Source organism: Mustela putorius, unplaced genomic scaffold (genome assembly GCF_011764305.1).
Source record: "Mustela putorius furo isolate JIRA1106 unplaced genomic scaffold, ASM1176430v1.1 tig00003962_pilon_pilon_pilon, whole genome shotgun sequence".
In the NCBI taxonomy this organism is placed as follows: domain Eukaryota; kingdom Metazoa; phylum Chordata; class Mammalia; order Carnivora; family Mustelidae; genus Mustela; species Mustela putorius.
This window is the reverse complement of record NW_025422106.1, coordinates 1,632,477-1,650,516: the sequence shown is the minus strand read 5'-3', so window position 1 is coordinate 1,650,516 and position 18,040 is coordinate 1,632,477. Positions and strand designations below refer to the sequence as shown.

Genomic DNA, 18,040 nt, shown 5'->3' with positions numbered 1-18,040 from the left:
CTGTGTGTGCAGAACCCCTGTCCAGCTTTAAGGTCACAACTGGTGCATGAGTGTCAGAGCTGGAAGGGACCTATCTTTAGGGATGGTTGGAGCCAGTTGCTTGCTTCACAGGTGATAGCTCCAAGCCTAGGAGGGGCAGGGGCTCGGGGCAGAGCCAGGACCAGCCCTCAGGACCCTGGCTTCCTGGTCCTGGGCTCTCTCGCCCCCCACTGCGGCACCTCCATGTGGCTGTCTGTCTGTCCCTGTGTGTGTGAGTGCTGGGCTGGGCCCCGGGGTGGGAGGGCATCTATGTAGCACTGATTGTCTTAGCTCAGAGCTGATGGATCCTCTCCATAGACAATGACACTTTAAAGATTGCTTTTTTTTTCTTTTTTCTTTTTTTTTTGTTTTTCCTTTTTGTTTGTGTGTCTTTCCCCTCAGGCTCCTGGGTCTACCGCTGCCCTAACCTTGAGGCTGAGAGGTCCCCACCCATTCTTTTAGTGAGTTTTAGGGAAGCGCTCCAGGGAAGGACCTCGGCAAGTGAGGGGAGCCAGAGCCAGGGACCAGCTCTGAGAAAGGGAAACCTCCACATTTCCCTTTCCCTGAACTGGAAATGCAGACAAGCTTTTCAAAGGCACAGGCTCCCCTTGCCCACGTCCAGCATCTTCCTTGGGGTGTGGTGGGCCAAAGTTAGGAGTAGGCAGCTTGCTCCCAATTCTCCCTTATCTTAATTTCTTTTTCTTGGGGAGAGATGCCCAGAGGGATTAAGGTCACTTCAGTGGGGAATGTGGAGGCAATGGGATGCAATTCCCTGGCTCCTTCTGGTCACGTCAATCCAGATTCAAAGTGTGTCTAGCTCCTGACCGCTTTGACTTGATCTACTGAAAAGTTGGGGACTGAGGGGTGCCTTCATTGCCCTCTGTTCACTTCCTTCAGCCCAACTTGGGACTCAGGTGGCAGGACTGGAGACCCAAACCCGGACTCCCAGCCCCAGTCTCCCCCCTATCCATCCCAGCCTGTCTCAATGTAGCAGACCCTTCCTTAGGGGAGAAGGGAGGGGAAGCCGGAGTTTGCAAACCCAGGGGCTCCTTTTACATTCTTTCTAGAACCTCCTTTATATCCTCAGCCCAAAAGGCAATGCCCCCCTCCTTTCACTTCCAAGCCTGGAATTGTGCATAACCCTGATCTTGTATCTTTGTATAACGGATGTTATTTGTACGAAGGGCAGTTCGTAAACAGCACTTGTTCTTTTAATAAAAGAATGTTTTACAAAAAAAAAAAAAAAAAAAAAAATCCAAAGTGCCCTGCTTTGTCTGGCTTTACTGAAGGGAAAGGGAGTGGGGTGCCAACTGTGGAAGCCTGGGAGGGAATGGGGAGGGGGTCTGTTACATTTCCTTAAGCACTTAGAATAGTAGTTCACATACCAGTAAGCCCAAGGCACCCAGGTTCCTCCTGTTGAAAACTCATATACCTGTGCCCACCCGCAAGGAGGTGATGTGGGTGCCCGGTCGGGCAGCAAGCCGTTAAAAAAGCAACCTCCCTGGGCGATGAGCTGGAGCCGCATCGCTCCCCGGTAACCTCTGCCTGAGCCGAGGGCTCCCGGGAGGTCCCCGCCCACACCAGGAGGCGCGGGCCGGGAACGCCGAGGCCATGGTACCGGAGCGGACGCCGGACGGCCCCCTCCGCACCCATCCCCCGGAGGGTCTCCGAGCCGGCTGCAGTGTGTGTGTGGGGGGTGTCCTGGTCGGGCTTCCGCCGGCGGCGGCGGCGGCGGGGTGTGACAGGGAGAGGACCCGGGCCGCGCAGGTCCCCGCCCCCACCCGCGCCGAGCCCCTCCGCGTCTTCCGGGCGGCCGCGGGTTGGGCCGGCCGGTTGGGCGGGAGCGGGAGGTGACCCGGGCGCGGGGCGGAGCCGGCGCGGCGCAACTGCGGGGACCGGCATGGGCGGCAGCGTGGGGGCGCCCTTGCGGCCTGCGGCCTTGGTGAGTACCCCGACCCCGCGGCGTGTCCGTGCCCGCTGCCCACCGCGGCTGAGCGTCCCCAATTCCCGCTTCGCCTGCCGCCTGGCCGCTCTCCCTCGCTGAGCGCCGGCTATGTGCAGCCAGCGCCTCCCAGCACCTCCATTTCCTATCTTGTGACCCCTTTTTCTTACCCTCCTGTTTCTCCTACACCCCCCTGAATCCCTGGCGTCTCGTCCCTTCCAGAGGGATTCCCTCTGGAAATCCAAAGCTTTCCACTGACTTTTTTTTTTTTTTTGTCCCCTCTGCTTCCAAACCACCGTCTAGTCATGCCTGCATACCTTTCAGAAGCTCAACCAGAGCCGGTACATCTCCTCCTGGCTGGTGAGTACCCCATTTCCACTTCCCTCTGCCAGGCCCAGAGATGCCAAAGGTAGAAACCACAGAATGAACCAGAAGGGTCAGCCCCACTTCCCAGACTCTAACGTCAGAAAGCCCCTGCCTGTAGCCCCCTTCCTGGTGGCTCAGGGAAGGTGGGGGTAAACAGAGGGCACAGGGCAGGGAGCCAGGCATCTCTGCTGGGAATAGTAGTGCCTGATAAACACAGCCCCAGGTGCAGGTGACTTAGGGTGCCACTTAGGGTGGCAGGATCCCGGCCCTCCCCTTTCTAGCCCCGGGAGTGGGAGTCCAGGTGTGAAAGGAAGGCCGCTGGGCCCAGAAACCGGAGTGCCTGTGTGGGCTTGAAATCTTTTCCCTTGTCTAGAGCTCAGAGTCCTGGGGACATGTCCTTGTGGGGTGGCATCAGACCAGCCTCCTGCAGAGGATGCCTGCCATAGGCCAGGGCCACTAGGAACCTGGGAACAAGGCCATAGGCAGGAAAGTGCTTCCAGGGCACGAGCTGACCCCAAGCCCTTCGTCTTCCTTGCCGCAGACCGGATGGTTCCCCAAGACCCCAGCCAAGTCCGTGGTGGCCCAGAAAACGCCCATCAAGGTAGAGTTGGTAGCTGGAAAAACCTACAGATGGTGTGTGTGTGGCCGCAGCAAGAAGCAGGTGAGAGACCCCTACCCACCTCTCGTTGACATGGGACACCCCTGGCTGGGACAGTAGGTCTTTCCTGAGAGGTCCTGGCCAAGACCCTCCTCTTTTCCCACAAGTACCTGAAGGACTACAAAGGGAGGCTGGGGGTGAATGAACACTCAGGCCAGCGCCATCCACAGCCCTGAGCTCCCTGTTCTCAGCATCCACCCTCTGAGATGAGGCCAGGGAGACAAACTCAGTCTCACAGCCAGGCCGCTGGAGTCCCGGGGTTCTGCGCCCCTTCAGGTGCGCCCTCCTTGGAGCCCTCTGCTGGAAGCCCAAAGAGACCAAATTGTTTCTCTCCCCTCTTCTCTCCCTCTTTCCAGGAAGCACCTGAGCAAGAAGTTCCCAGGTCTTGGACCCCAACACTGGGGAGACCGCAGGCTCTCCTGCTCCCAAGTGCCCCTTGCCACTGTCTCTTGCAGACCCTCCCTCTCTGGGCTGCGGGCTTCCTCCTCCCTCTCCCTTCTGCCCCAGGAGCCTTCCTTTCAGCCGTTACCTGACCCTTATTCCCAGCCTCGAGGGTCCCTTTCCTTCCTGAGCTGGGCTGTACTGTGTGCCTCTGAGCAGCGCAGTGTGGTGTCAACAGCCCAGGTCCCAAGTCCTACTTTGCCACTGACTTGGCTGGGAACAGTCCTGGGGGTGGAGCGGCGCTCGGGGAATGCCAGCCACCCTGCGGCCTTAGCTCGGGCTGGCACTCTGCCTTCCTGCCTCTTGCCCTCTGGGGCAGGCTGCTGGGTTTTATTTGTCGACTTCTCTCATCTCTCCTCCCCCCTACCCTGACCTCAAAGGCAAGAGGCCTCCACTCCAGCTCTGCCGCTAACTAGCAAGTCAAGGCAGGCCTCAGTTTCCATGATCCAGTCTCTGCTGGAACAGCTTCCAGTAAGGATGGGGGAATGTTCTCCAGCACTGATTCACCCTTCCTCCCTGCAATATCCACTCCCTGTAACAAGCCCACTTGTTTCCCCGGAGCCAAACAAAATTGATACCCCAATTCGCAAAGCACTGTGAGGCATGTAGGTTCTCTCCCACGCAGAGAAGTTTTTACCCTGAGAGTATGTGGAAGGAAATGAATTGCATGAGCCAGTAGAGACTCAGAGACATTAAGGACAAAAACAAAAACAAAAACTATCAGTGTAAACACAGCTGATACCAAAAGTCCCACTTCACCTTGAAAATTTTATCCCGGTCTTCTGGGGTCCCCAGGGACAAATATTGTAAGGACTCCTACTTACTGAACACTATCTGCGGGCAAAGTGTGTAAGAACCACAATTTATTTCATAAATTCCTCTCATTCTCACACACTCTCACAGATGAGAGTGGTCAACTAGGGACCCAGGCAGTCTCACTTGGGAGCCCAGTCCCTAGACCCAGTGGCCTTCCTTCCAGACCTGCCCCACCCCAGCAGGTGGGGCTGGGTCTCTAACATCTCTTTCCCTCACCAGCCCTTCTGTGACGGCTCTCACTTCTTCCAACGCACTGGTCTATCCCCACTCAAGTTCAAGGCCCAGGAGACCCGCGCAGTGGCCCTCTGCACCTGTAAGGCTACCCAGAAGGCCCCGTACTGTGATGGCACCCACCGGAGTGAGCGGGTGCAGAAGGCAGAAGTGGGTTCCCCACTCTGAGGGACCAGCCCCAGGCCTCTGGTGGGCACCCCTTTTGTGGGGAAGGAAACGGAGTGCTGAGGCCAAAAAGGGACCACCCAGGGACCCCAGTCCCATCTGCTGGTTGTGAAGGGCTTGCTCCCAAGACCTGAGGTCTCTCAGGCAGCTGGGGACCCCACCCCTGGCTTATTACCTGCTGGTGAAAGTGGCATTAAACTCTTTACCCGCCCGGCACAGTGCTCTTGTGGTCACTGGTGGGGGGCACACGGTCTACCCCTGCTTGGGGCCCTAACCTGGGGTGAGACATCCGACTGGCCGCAGTGAGGGGGCAGTTCACATTCATTCCGTATGGGGCTTCTTGAGGCAGGTCGAGCTCAAAGACCAGAGACATGAGGTGGAGGCTGAAGGCTGCGCCCTCCCACTCCCTGTCCCCCATCCCTCAAAGAATTACAGCTTCTGGAGAGTATGCAGCATTTATTACAAAGCCGGGAGATACAAATGTCCCAGGGCGGGAGGAGGGTACAGTCACAGCACCTCAGACACAGGACAAGGTGCAAACACAGACAAACCTGATGGGGAGGGGGGGTCCTGACCCCGAACACCTAGGTTGCAAGGGAGTCTTGCCTCCTCCCCGATCGGATCTATGTACATTGGAGGAAAAACAGGTGGCCAGGGATCTGCTGGGGTCCGCCCTTCGCAGGGGACAGTCCACGGACCTCTCGGAGCCAAGGTCAGAGCTTACAGGTCTCCATCTTCTTGTGCTTTTCGCTGCCTCCATGGCTGCGTCCTGACTCGGCCTCAGCTGGGGGCGGGGAGGGGACTGGAGGGCTGCCAGCGTTCGGCACGATCTGGGGTCTGTGCTTGTGGGAGATGCTCCACTGCACTCCAGGCTCCTAGGTGGGACTTGGACATAAACCAGCGTGGCCAGTCGGGGGCTCCGGGGTGCAGACAGGGGCAGAACCGGGCCAAGCATTCACCTGGCTAAAGCCACAGTGGGAGCCACAGTGGGGTTTCAAGAGCTGAGGCCTCCCGTGGCCCAAAGCTTCTCTTCCACAAGATAAATGATGCAAAGGCCACACGCACGTTGGGGGGGGGGGGAGGCAGAACTATCTACTCTTTGCACAAAGTTTCCACTGCAAGAGGAGGAGATAATGGAGATGACATCTCTACCATGACTCGCTCCTCAGAACCAGGGGATAAACTGTATTTGTAAAAGGCACTGTCTTAGCGATTCTCTGGACATTCAACAGTGGGGGTGGGGGGCACTGGCAGGGGCAGGACAGCAGCCAAGATGGGGGGAGAGAGGCTAGACCCCATACACAGCCAGCTGGAGTTGTGCCTAAAACTTTGGGGGCCAGTAGGGCTCCCGGAACACCCCACCTGCCTTGGGAAACGAAAGGAGGATGGAGCAGAGCTTGACTGCCCCTTGAGTCCACCTCCAGGCACCCCCAAAATGAGAGCAGGGCAAATTACACAAGACCCCCTAAAAAAATGAACACTCCACCCCCCCACACACATACACACACACATAAAGTTTGTTTCCTGTGGCATTTAAATTAATCTGGCTGGCCCATAGAAAATAAGTATGTATATTTGGCTTTTCCTATGTACATATATATATAGATTTATTTATAAAACCTGCCCCCCACCCCTAAGGCGGGAGGAGCTGGGGAAAGTAGAAGAGGTGGAAAAGGGGCCCAGAAAAAGTGGAGGGGTGGAGAGGCATGGCTGGAAAAGGAGGGAGAGGGTCCCTTTCCTCAAGTTAAGGGGGGCACAGGAGCTCCGTTGACAGTCATCTTGCGCCCCCTGCTGGTGGAAGATGGTGTCTGCAGGCAGTTCGAGGTCCCCCCGTTGGCAGCTGTGGTGGCCCCACTGGCTGACGCAGGGGGTGTGGGGGAGGTAGGGTGGGTGGCCGGGGGCCCGTGGGAGCTGGGAGAGCCATGGCAGGGGGTGGCTGGGCTGGGCAGGGAGGAGGAGGTGGCCGGCAGGGTGGCAGGGCTGGGAGCCTTGTCGCTGACTGACTCACACTCAGATGCCCCGCTGGTATTGGTGCCCTCCGAGGGGGTGGGCGCTGTAGGCAAGGTGAGCCGCTTGCAGGCCGGCTGGACCCGATACTTGAGGGGGAGAGGGCCGTTCTGCAGGGAGAGGGGGCAGAGAGAGGCAGGGGAAGGGGAGGGTGTCAGGAGAAAAGGGCTAACCACCCCTCACCCTGCCCAGATAGGAAGAAAGGGGTCCAGGCCTTGGAGAGAAGGGGACAGACTGACCGAGTGAGGCCAGAGGTACAGCAGCCCAGAGACCCACAGACACAGAAAAAATGCGTAAGGCCAGAGGCTGGACAGGAGAGAGGGAAGCCGAAAAATTGAGGGGTGACATTTCCCCCTCCACAGCGACCCGACCCTCCTTCCTGACCCAAATTAGGGCACGTAATCTGCCAAACGACCCTCTTTTTCAGAGAGTGGTAGGTCATCACGAAATATGGCCTGGAGGCTGGTTGGCTGTGGCAGGCCATCCCGGACACGCCCAGCTCACGGGAAGAGGCCCAAATGAGGATTACTGGTCACTGTGCGGCCCCTACAGATGGACAAGACACCAGACCCCACACAGCTCCCCTCCCGCCCTGTACCCACCCAGCCCCGACCCGCTCAGCTCACCCGCCGCCATGGATAGATGTAGGCAATATCCATGAGGGTGTAGTATTCCTTCAGTGGTTCATCCTCGTAGAGAACCTCTACCTGGACGAGGAGACAGAGGACACCATGAACCCCGGTCAGGTTCAAGGCTCCACCCATTTGGCAATGAGGCTCAAAGCTAGGGGTGGGAGGTAGGACACTGGGAAGGAGGGACTAGCAGGTGTTCCCTTATTTCCCTGGGGTTTCATGGTGGGTTTGGCTTCCTTCCCGGACTTGTCCCAACAGAACTCCTGCCCACCAGACGGGAAAGGATCCAGAGAAAGCACCCAGGTCATTAACAGCCCTGGCCAACAGTCCAGCCACACAGCTGTCTGAGGCCCCTTACATCTCCAGCAGGTCCTCCAGAGATCATGGGCGCAAAAAAAAAAAGCCCCAGTGAGAGAGATCTCGCCGAGCACTGGCTCTCACTCAGGCAGTTTTAAAAGAAATACCAATGCTTGGATCTCACCAGAGATTCTGATTCAAAAACGGCAGGACATAAGTTGGGTTTTAAAGCTCCCTGTGTGATTCTGATCTGAGGCAAAGTTTGGGATCTACTGTCCTAGGGCCTTGACCCCCGAAGTGTGGTTCACAGACCAGTAGTACTGGCAGCACTAGGGAGCTGGCTAGACCTGCAGAACCTACCGATCAGAATCTACACTTGAATAAGATCTTTAGAGAATCACTGACAAATTCCAATTTGAGAAGCAACGTCTGAGAGCACCGTTAGAATCTCAGACTGGCCTCTTTCAGCCAGCTCGCCCCAGGTAAGAGCCCGTATTTTTGCACACATACCTCTGCCACAGTTCTGAGCGTGTAAGCACGCAGTGTGCACACGTGCGCACACGCACCCCCCATCTTGGTCCCATACGCCTCTGCACACGGGCTTCAACGAGGAAGATGGCCCCACCCTAATCTTGGTTTCGACTCCTCTTCTACTCGAACTCAGTCACACAACCACACAGGCCCTTGACGACACCCAGCCGGCTCAGAGAAACGGCTGGGATGCCCAGACTGTCAGACACGGCCACACACGGCCACTGAGTTTCTGAAAGGTCCTGGGGACTCACCTTGTACTTGCTGGGCACATCCATCTTGTTGCGAAGAAACTTGGCGAGATGCATGACAGTCATGGCCGCTGGGCATTGCAGGAATCGCACCCCCGTCTGCCGGAGGAGAGGCACCCAAGGGCTGGGGTCCACACCAGGCACTCACTCTCTCCCAGCCCACAGCCCACTCCTAAGCAGGTCCCCAGCACTCACCTTCTCCTTGTCCCCATCCCCATTCTCCAGAGGACCCTTCTTCTCCTCCCGGTCCCTGGGGGAGAATGAAGAATGACGCTAGGGAGACCCTGAAACAGGCAGGATCCCCTAGCACACACATCCAGAAGGGGGCCAGGGTGGGAGAGAAGGGGCGACCCAACCTAGGACCCCCAAAAGACCAGGCGTGGGTCTGACTTGCCTGACACCTTCGTAGAACTCGATGGAGAGGCTGACAATCTCATTGTCACTCAGAGCCCCCTTCTCCTGCTCCAGGACCTCACCGCGGTCCTCATTGGAACCGTTGGGGACTGTGGAAGGAGAGGGCTCTGAGGGGTTGGCCTAGGACCGGGAAAGGAGGCCCAGCAAGGACCCCAGGATCTCGGAGCTCAGTGGGGTGATCCCAGCCTACCCGTGGGCTGGGGCGGCCGAGAGCTGGGACATACAGGACAAAAAGCCCAGTGCACCCAGCCCGCGTGCCTGTGGCGGCCCCGTGTACTCCCGTGAACGGACAAGTGAACACACTCACCTTCAGTCAGGGGATATGCTGCATAGAAATCCCGCCGCCGTTTCATCTCATCTGGAAGAGGGAGGAAGTGTGAGGACGGAGCGCCAGGCAGGGGAGTGGGGGGCGCAGGGAGCAGGAAAAAGGCTGCATGGATACCTTTAAAAAGCCCAGGGACCAGTTTATAGACGATGTCTTGAAGGGTTTTGTCAGATCTGGAAAAAAAAACACATATAAAGTCCTATCCACGACCACTTCACCCTAATCTCCCCAGCCAGGAACCCCTCCTACCGCCTCCCTTCCTTGATGCAGGGCTCAGGTATCGGGGTCCCCATGGGCGTGGTCTTTACCCTTCTGGTATTTCTCAGCCTAGACAAGACAGAGGGAGGGGAAGGGCCTTGGCTGACACCCTGTGCTTCTCCTCAACCTGCCACCATGGCTACGGGATGCAAGGAGGGCCGAGGGACAGAGGACCAGTGTGGCAGGAGGGACAGTGCCCGGCCCACCTGATGCTCAGCAGCGGCCTGGTTTTATGGACCTGCACATCGCACATGGGACAGTACTTGTTGGTCTCCAGGTAGCGCACGATGCAGGTTTTGCAGACTTGGGGGGTGGTGCAGAGAGAGAAAGCAGAGTCAGAGCCCCCTTAGTAATCCAGAACCAGCTCCCCGCACCCCAATGGCCTCTGCTCACATTCAAGTCGCCCCTCCTCTCCACCTTGTCCCCACTGCTCAGCCCCTTCTGAGGCTCAGGGTGGTCCTGCTTTGCACAGACAGCAACCACCCCGTCTCCATCCCCGGGGGAGCATGTGCATGTCTGTGTCAGGCTGGTGTCCTGCACCCAGCAGAAAGGGAGTCCCGAATCTGAGGGAGCACAGCACAGAGCCAGCATGCAGGACACCTCCCAGGGCCCTTGACCCCCCTCGCCACCAAGTCCAGAGTGCACGTCAGGGGCACTGCACCTTCTGGGGTGGCCAGGGGCTCCAGGGGACCCCTGAGCCCACAGGTGAAAACGGAAATGGACCTTTAGGCTGCACCCTCCAAGTCTCCCCACCCCAGGGAGTCTTTCTGCGACCTTGGACCGCTGTCAGCGAACAAAGGGGCTCTTTGGGGCTGTGCCCCCACCACTTACAGGAATGCAGGCACTCCACGATGGTGGTGGCATCGATGAAATACCCCCCGCAGAGGGCACACATGAGGTGAGGGTTCAGCTCCGTGATTTTGATCCGTGTGGCCCGATGCATGATGACGGGGCGGGGGGCGGGGGCCTGGGGGGCGTCACCTTGAGAAAGGAGAATAGAATCAGAAACCCAGAGACCCAACAGCGCCTCCTACATTCCCCCCACGCCACCGACATCTGTCCCTGAGCCCGAGGCGCTTGCTCTGTCTGCCTGGTGACACGCATGGGGGCTGACTCCTCCTGGCCCCAGAGTGTTCACTGGGAGCTCACTGGGAGCGGAGGGAGAGGGGGGCTGTGGAGAGTTAGGCGACCTTGAACAACAAGGTCAGGCTCCTCCATCTCAAGGGCAGGAGCAAAGACTAAAGTTAGACCAAGTCTCCAGAAAATATAGGGAGCGTGAAAGTGAGAGAGAATGGTTTTTAAAAACATCTCTGGTCCCCGTCCATATTCTCCCAAGCGAGTGCACGGAGCTGAGGAAATCAGGTTCCCCTCTACCCAGATGCCAGCCCCGGCCTGTCGGCCTGTCGCCTCTACTCCAGCCCACTCCCTGCCAGCTCATCACTCTCCCCGCAGGAAAGCAGCCCTGGAAACATGGCAGGCACGGGCTGCCCTTAAGTTTAGAGGGAGCACCCCAGTGCCTGTCCTCCTAGCTTGGCATCCAGGCTGGCCCCGGAGCAGCTCCCCGGGGAATCCACCGCACGCTGGCCGTGCAGGTTCTAGACCTGGTGCTCAGGCAGGAAGTACCGAGGATGGTCTTACCATGCCTGCAGTGGGGAACACACAGCCCCAGCTGGACCCCAGAGTCCGGCCCCGGCAGGTCATGGCCAAGAGCCTGGGCTAAAAGGACTACCACCTTTCCCAGCCTGACAGCCCCCTGCACATGTCCCCCGGATCCGACACACATTCCAGGACCTCCGTCCCACACACACGCAGGGACCCACATGGGCACCGGCACCGTCTCCATGGGCTGCAGCCTGTCCACAGGCTGTCCAGTGACAGACCCCAGGTTCTCAAACCTCAGGCTCTGAGATGCCTGCCAAGACTGGGCAGAAAGCTCTCTCCATGGCAGCCCTGAGCACGCAGCCAGGCCTTGGCAGGGTCCGGGGAGGTCATTTAAGGCCCAACTCGGAACTGGGTGACATGCTTAAGTTCTTGGTATAGAAATCTAACCTGCACCTAGAAAGGAAGCCCCCCCCCCACCAGCCCCTCTTTCCCAGAGGAAAAGCCCAAGAGGTGGGGCTCGGGAGGGTGGCCAAGCCCCAAGGACTCCTTCACAACACACACCCTTCTCTCCTTTCCAGAAAGATTTCTAAAGCCACCACACTGGGTTTTCTAGGACCAGAAATTCACAGCCAGGATCAACAGTTTCTATAGAGACCCCAGGATGAGTTTGGCCAGGACCCAAACAGCCAACAGAGTCTGGCCAGAGACCGAAAGAGATGGAGAGACACAAAGGCCACACGTGGGAGAGACAGCAAGTCTGCAGGGCGGACAGAAGGAAATGAGCGAGCCCACAGAGCCAGGGCAGACACTGCGGCCAGGAAGTGGAGACCTGCCCTAAGGAAGGAAAGCGGTGCCTGTTCCATGGAGGGTGGCCCCTGCCCCCCGCGCAAGGGTTCCCCCTTCACAATCCTGCAGGCTTGCTGGCTACTCCACTGTTTGGTTGTTTCCATAGTAACCCCGTCCTTGGCAAGATGCCCAAATATTATTACAAGCATCCAGAAGAGAGAGCAAACTTCAAGTGTGTAGCAGCGTGTGTGCAATATCCATCGGCTGTGGCCGTGACATCTGGGCGCACAAAGGTCCTGTGTGCTACTGGCTTCCCATGCGTGTCTAGGTTCCACGGAATCTACGTGCTCACACACAGCCAACATTTTGGTTGACGCTGGGTGTCCACACTGCCACTGGTGCATCTCACACCCCCATCTCTCCCTCTCACATGTGCGCACAAGTACCTACACACACACACACACACACACACACACAGGTGCTTCCCCTGCCTCCATCACCTCATTCACACACTGGGTGCATTTTCAAAACAAGACACTTCCTCTGAAGAACTCCTATCCAGCTCCCACCAGGCAGACTGTGGCCTCCACACACAGTAGTTCCCAGGCAAGTGGCCGTGACCTTTACCCTCTCACTTCCCTTAGCAAGTGGGAGAACTCAGACCAACATTATCCCTTGGGCTCCTTTCTAGATGCAGGGGTAATGGAAGGAGCTGTGGTGCTTAGGGAGTGAAATTTTCCTCCTCCTCTGGTACAGGAACAGGCACCCTGGCTGTGCTCCCTCTCCCCACACCCTATCCCCAGGGGCCTCAGACTGCTACCTCTGAGGCTGGGGGTGGGGAGAAGCCCTGATTGGTTCTTTACCTGATTGCCATGGTTACCTGCAGGGCCCTGCCAGCAGGTGCCAAGAAGAAGGGTAAACAGGAGCTCAGTTCCCCCACTGCGCACCCCCCACCCCAGGCCTCAGGGCCCTACACCTGACACCCAGGTCCTCCCCAGCTGCAACTGGCCAGGTGTATTGTGGGAAAGACCTCGAAGAGGGGAGAAGGCTGGACCTCCAGCTGTCATCACTTTAGGGAAGAGGTTGGGAGATGGGAAACAGCCAGGGAGAAAGAGACAAAATCCTCGAAGAGGACATGGGCCATTCTGAAGTGACTTCCGTGGAGCTCTGGGGGGGTTTACCGGGTCACTCCCAAGGATATCACCACAGGGACCTGAGCACTGCTGGCAGCCAAGTCCTTTAACACCTTTTGTCCCCAAACCACTATCTTGGCAAGAGCATGATTGCTGGGCAGCCCGTGTTTCTGGTGTCCAGGCTTCCAGGTCTCGGCGACAGTGGCAGCAAGGGACCTTGGGTCAGCACCCATCCCAGCTCCTGCTGGCCTGTCAAGCCTGGCATTTTTCTTTGCCCTGCCTCAAAGCCCCTACTAATTAGAAACCACCACCCATCTCTCTGTTCTAGCTAGTCTTTTTCTGGAAGTTCCCCACAATTTAGGCCTCTCCCACTGTCAGTTTTTTTTTTTTTTTTTTTTTCATTTTCCTCTGCAGAAATAGTCTGTCTCTGATAACCCAGAGGTCTTTGCTCCTTCAGATGCTCTAAGGCAGGGTTCTCTGCTCTGCTTCCCTCCACATGAAATTAGCCCTACTCCCCCATTAGAAAATCACCAGGTCTTGGGAAAAGTCACTCAGGGTCACCTCTGGACACCTAGAACTGAAGTAGAAGGGTTCTTAGAAAGCCCCTTATCTGGGGTGCCTGGGTGGCTCAGTGGGTTAGTCGTCCAAATCTTGATTTCAGCTCAGGACATAATCTTGGGGTAGTGAGATCGAGACCCACATTGGGCTCCATGCTCAGCTTGGAGTCTGCTTGAGATTCTCCCTTCCTTTCCCTCTGCTCCTCCCCCTACCCTCATCCCTGCTCTCTCTAAAATAATAAATACATAAATTTAACAAAAAAAAGAAAAAGAAAAAGGAGGGTACCTGGGTAGCTCAGTTGACTTCATGACTTAAGCATCTGCCTTTGGCTCAGATCACGATCTCAGGTTCCTGGGCTCAAACCCGCATAGAGCTCCCTGCTCAGCAGGGACAAGCATGCTTGTCTCTCTCCCTCTGCCCCTTTCCCTACTTGCTCTGTCTCTCACTCATATAAATAAAAAAAAATCTGAACAAAGCAAGAAAGAACAAAAAGCAAGCATGCATCTTGTCCAGTCTTTTCACTTTCCAGATGAAGAAATTCAGAAAGAAGTGACTTGGCTAAGGTCACCCAGTAACACAGTGGCAGAAACTGCCTTTCTCCCATTCCAGTACTCTACACACTGCCCCCCAGGCCAGACTTCCCACTCACTTAAGAAATTAGTAAGCCTGGCCCAACTCTATCCAGGCAGGTAGAAGGCAGAAGGACTCCAGGGTACCCTAGAAGACCACTCAGTGAGCCTTCTGGGAGTGGTCAGAGTCTGGCCCAAACATGACCTTCAGCACACTTTCTCACTTTGAAGTAGAGAGAGAGGCAGAAACTAATCAGGTAGGAAAACTGAGGCTCTGTGGAATATACTGGGTCCATTCCTCTCCTAGCTGCATGTATCCAACTGCATGAGCAACGCGCATTTGTGTGTGGAAGGGGGAGTAGAGGGGTCTGCCCAGGGACAATGTCAACTTCTCCGTGTTCCCTGATCCTTGAACCTGGGACCTGCCCCTCCTGCCAGCAGCATCGACACATCCTCTAGTCTCCTGAAACTGGGCTTATTGTCCCCTCTCTGTCTTTCCCCGCTCAGCTTCCTAAGACCAAACAAAGACAAAACCCCAAAATATACACACAGAGCTACACACTGCCGAATACACACAGATGCACACAAAGCCAGACACACCCCCTCCATCTCTCACACAACACACAAGGCCAGACAGACACTTGGACAGACACACACACACCCATATACACACCAGGCTCACACACACACAGCCAGACCAGAGCCAGGCCCACACTGGCCAGATGCACAAGCCATCCCCACCCACCCCAGAACCACACAGTCTGACATGCCTGCCTGAAACCAGAGCTGCAAATCCACACTAACCTTCTGTGCATCCCTAGTCCACCCAGGGTAAATGATAACATAAGTCCTCCAGCAACAAAGGCAGTGCAGCTCCAACCTCCACTCTGGGGGCCAGAGGCTGAAGGCGCAGGTTGGGCATCTGCCCTGAACGGAAGATGTAGCCTCTTCCTGCTCAGGCTCTCTCCATTCCCATGGCAACAGCTCCATCAACCAAGATCTCTCTGGCAAGGCCAGGGGCAGCAGAGAGCACCGCCCCCCTTCCTGCCCACCCCCCAAAGACTTCAACTTGAACCCCACCCTTGACCCAGACACCAGAAAAGAGAATAGCTACACAGGGTCTTGATCCTGGGTCCCAGGGGTCACCTGGGGTCTGTTTCTGGCCTCCTTCCAAAGACAACTGAAAGACCTCAACCCCCAACTCCCAAACAGGGAACCCCTGGGAAAACCCCCCTACCCAAAAGCTGCAACAGAACTGGCTTTATGCTCCTTCTCCAAGTACTAACACCTTGGAAAAGAGTGGAGACGGGAGGAAGAGAAATTAGAGTTTCAGGAACAGATACAAACTGCAAGAGGCCCAGAGAAGGAGGCATCAGAACAGAGCGGGAGACAACCCGGAGACCAACCCCCTTCTTCCCCTCCCCAAGCGGCAGGGAGCCCAGGAGAGACTGAGGCATGTGTATATACGGGGAGAGGGGTTACTCTAAGAGACAAAGACCAAGGAGAAGCGCGGAGTAACACTTCCACAATATTTACAGGCAAATTCACCACCCCCAGGCCTCTTCCTTCCCCACCTCAAGCCATCCGGGGCAACTCTGGGCAGATGGGGGCAGTGGGGGAGGGGGAGACGCATGCCTGGGCCCACTGTGGTGACTGGAGCGGCAGGGGTGTCTGCCGGACGAGAGGTCCGACCCTCTCAGAGCCAGAGACAGGAGAGCCAGGCACCGAGGGGGCGGCCCGGCTATCCAGCAGAAGAAGGGGCCAATCGGTCAGACCCCTCCGGCCTCTGCCGGCGATGGAAAATATCGCGATAACTCTCCCCCCCAGCCCCGACAATCTCCATTCTACTCCCTCCTCCCGGGCTTCCCCCGGAACCTGGGTCAAAGGATCAGGGACCCCAGTTACCCGGTGGCCGCTCCTACCTTCCCTAGAGTCAAACTTTCGGCGGGGCCCAAGGAGGGGTGTTCCAGAGAAAGAGGCTCTGCCGAGGTGGTTCGGGGAGGGGGCGGGGCGCCCGGTCCTGGGCCGGGGGGGGGGGGACCCGCTGGGGGGAGGTGCCCGGGAGGCCCGGGACCCGGGCGAGGAGGAGCGCCCTCCCCCGGCCCCGGAGCAATCAGAAAGGCACGTCGCCTTGCTCCCGGCCTCAAGTCCCTGCGCGTCCACGACGCCCCGGAGCCCACGGAAGAAGCGGAGAGCGACCCCTCCCCAAACCGAAGGGGGTAGTGGGGCAGGTCCAGGGGCCGCTCTGGCCCGTGGGGTGGACGAAGGGGGCAGAGATACGGCCCAGCGCGCAGCCCACAGCCCCCGTGGCTGCCTCGGACCCTCCCCCTCGCTACCTCGGGAGCAGGTCTGCGAGGGGGCTGCAGCACAAAGAGGTGGTGGTCGAGGGAGACGCCAAATCTCTAAAAGGGGGAATCCGTTTCGGCCATCTTGGAAGGGAGGAAAGGGAAAAGGGGAGAGAAAAGGGAGAAAGAAAAGGCGGACGGGGCGAGCTAGGACAGGGGTTGGCGGGGTGGGGCGGGGACGCGAGCTGCAGGCCCGGCTCAGAGTCTCCCCCTCCCACAGGGGTGTGTAAAGAGGGATGGACCGGCCCCCCCACCCCATTCTGGTGGCGGGGTAGGAGAGGGAAAGGACAGGGAGTCTGCCTCCACTTACCTGGGTTCGGGGTCCGGTGGGTCTCGGGGAGGGGGGGATGGGAGGGAGGGAGGGAAGGGAGGGGAGGGGGGCCGCAGCCGTGTCGCTCGCTCCGGCGGCGGGAGGGGAGAAACCTACGGTAAGAAAGGAGTTTGTGAAAGCGGCTTGGGGTGGGAGGGAGAGAGGGGAGGGGAGGGGACGACGGGGGGAGGGGAGGGACCGGGGCTGGGGGGGTACAAAATGGCTTTTTTCCTCCAGACAAGAGTAGGTCCCGCCCACTACTCACCCACGTGACCTCATTCCTTCAGGGTGTTTGCGGAGCGGGGAAGAGGAGGAGGGGGGAGAGGCTAACTCGGCTACCCCCACACCGGGTGCCGGGCCCCCTAAACTGGGACGCGACCTCACTCTTCCCAAACAGCCCCTGACCCTGGAAGATGTATCCTCTTCTCGGTTAACCTCCGCAATGAACCCTACCGCCCCACAAAAAAAATGTGCGCGCCCCCCACCCCCTGACCCTGCGATCCCCGCCCCTAAGCTGGGGCGTCTGGAAAATGGTGAAATGAGGACTAGGCTGAAATGTGGTTCGTTCTGCAGTCCTACCCGCCGCGGCCTGGACCGAACGACGATGGGCTTGGGTGGGGGACACGACGCCTCCGGCCACGCGTTCAGGGTATTTTCATTCACTCTAAATGACACTCCCTTAAAATTAATAACTGCAACCGTGGGAGAAATCGTGTCCTCCCCACTCCCCTCGGCCCCGCTCAGCGGCCAGATCACCGGCTCTAAAAGGCAGTCCCCTGGGGCCCAGTCGGTAGAGGCGAGAGGTCCCACGCCTCCGGGAGGCGTGGGGGGATGTCGGTTTGCTGGGGTGGAGGCTGGCGCCCCTCGCGTGCTCGCGCAGAGAAGAATGCAATGCAACCCGGGCCGGGGGACAAGCTGAAGACGGGGACTCAGGTTCCGGGTCCGGGACACAATAACCCAGTCGAATGCGAGAGGTCCGGCTGGACTAGTAAATCAGGCGCCAGGGCTCGGAAGTGGGCCCGCGCTTTTCCTCCTGCCTTGCGCTGGTTCCCGCATTTTTCTCGGCCGCGCCGGTGCGCCGGGAGCTCTGCGCGGTTGGTGCGCCTCCCTCGCCCCGGCGGCGGGAGGAGCCGGGCGAGCGCAGAGGCGGCTGGTGCCAGTCCGCCTCCGACAGTCGCTCGCGACTCCTCCCAGCGCTCGGGCTCCCGTCCCTAGTGGCTCCCGCCGGGAGGGGAAAACGGGGAGGGAGGCTTGGGAAGGCGGGGAGGAGCGGCCGAGGCTGGCGCCGGGGGAGCCAATCGATACTACGTTACGGCGACGACCCGGGCCCTGCCTCATTAGGACGGTCGATTCGCTTATTCGTTATTTAAGATTTATTAGAGATG

At 58.1% G+C, this 18,040-nt stretch overlaps 2 protein-coding genes across 3 annotated transcripts; one reads left to right on the top strand and one right to left on the bottom strand.

Annotated features, from left to right (window-relative positions):
- Positions 1–1,851: 1,851 nt before the first annotated feature.
- Positions 1,852–4,853, top strand: CISD3 (CDGSH iron sulfur domain 3). Its single transcript, XM_004764699.3, has 6 exons — positions 1,852–1,960; positions 2,285–2,320; positions 2,868–2,987; positions 3,341–3,366; positions 3,806–3,896; positions 4,461–4,853. The coding sequence occupies exons 1-6, from the start codon at positions 1,919–1,921 to the stop codon at positions 4,638–4,640; spliced, it is 495 nt and encodes a 164-aa protein (XP_004764756.1). The 5' UTR covers positions 1,852–1,918; the 3' UTR covers positions 4,641–4,853.
- Positions 4,854–5,076: 223 nt separating this feature from the next.
- On the bottom strand, positions 5,077–16,849 carry PCGF2 (polycomb group ring finger 2). Of its 2 annotated transcripts, none has more exons than XM_013062522.2 (10): positions 16,656–16,849; positions 10,184–10,333; positions 9,559–9,655; positions 9,212–9,267; positions 9,077–9,127; positions 8,750–8,858; positions 8,551–8,605; positions 8,359–8,454; positions 7,271–7,351; positions 5,077–6,754 (listed from the first exon to the last, which is right to left on the bottom strand). In XM_013062522.2, the coding sequence occupies exons 2-10, from the start codon at positions 10,293–10,295 to the stop codon at positions 6,377–6,379; spliced, it is 1,035 nt and encodes a 344-aa protein (XP_012917976.1). In that variant the 5' UTR covers positions 10,296–10,333; positions 16,656–16,849; the 3' UTR covers positions 5,077–6,376. The 2 variants fall into 2 exon arrangements, with proteins under 2 accessions (XP_012917976.1, XP_004764751.1); XM_004764694.3 differs by lacking the exon at positions 16,656–16,849 and adding an exon at positions 15,923–15,994.
- Positions 16,850–18,040: the final 1,191 nt, after the last annotated feature.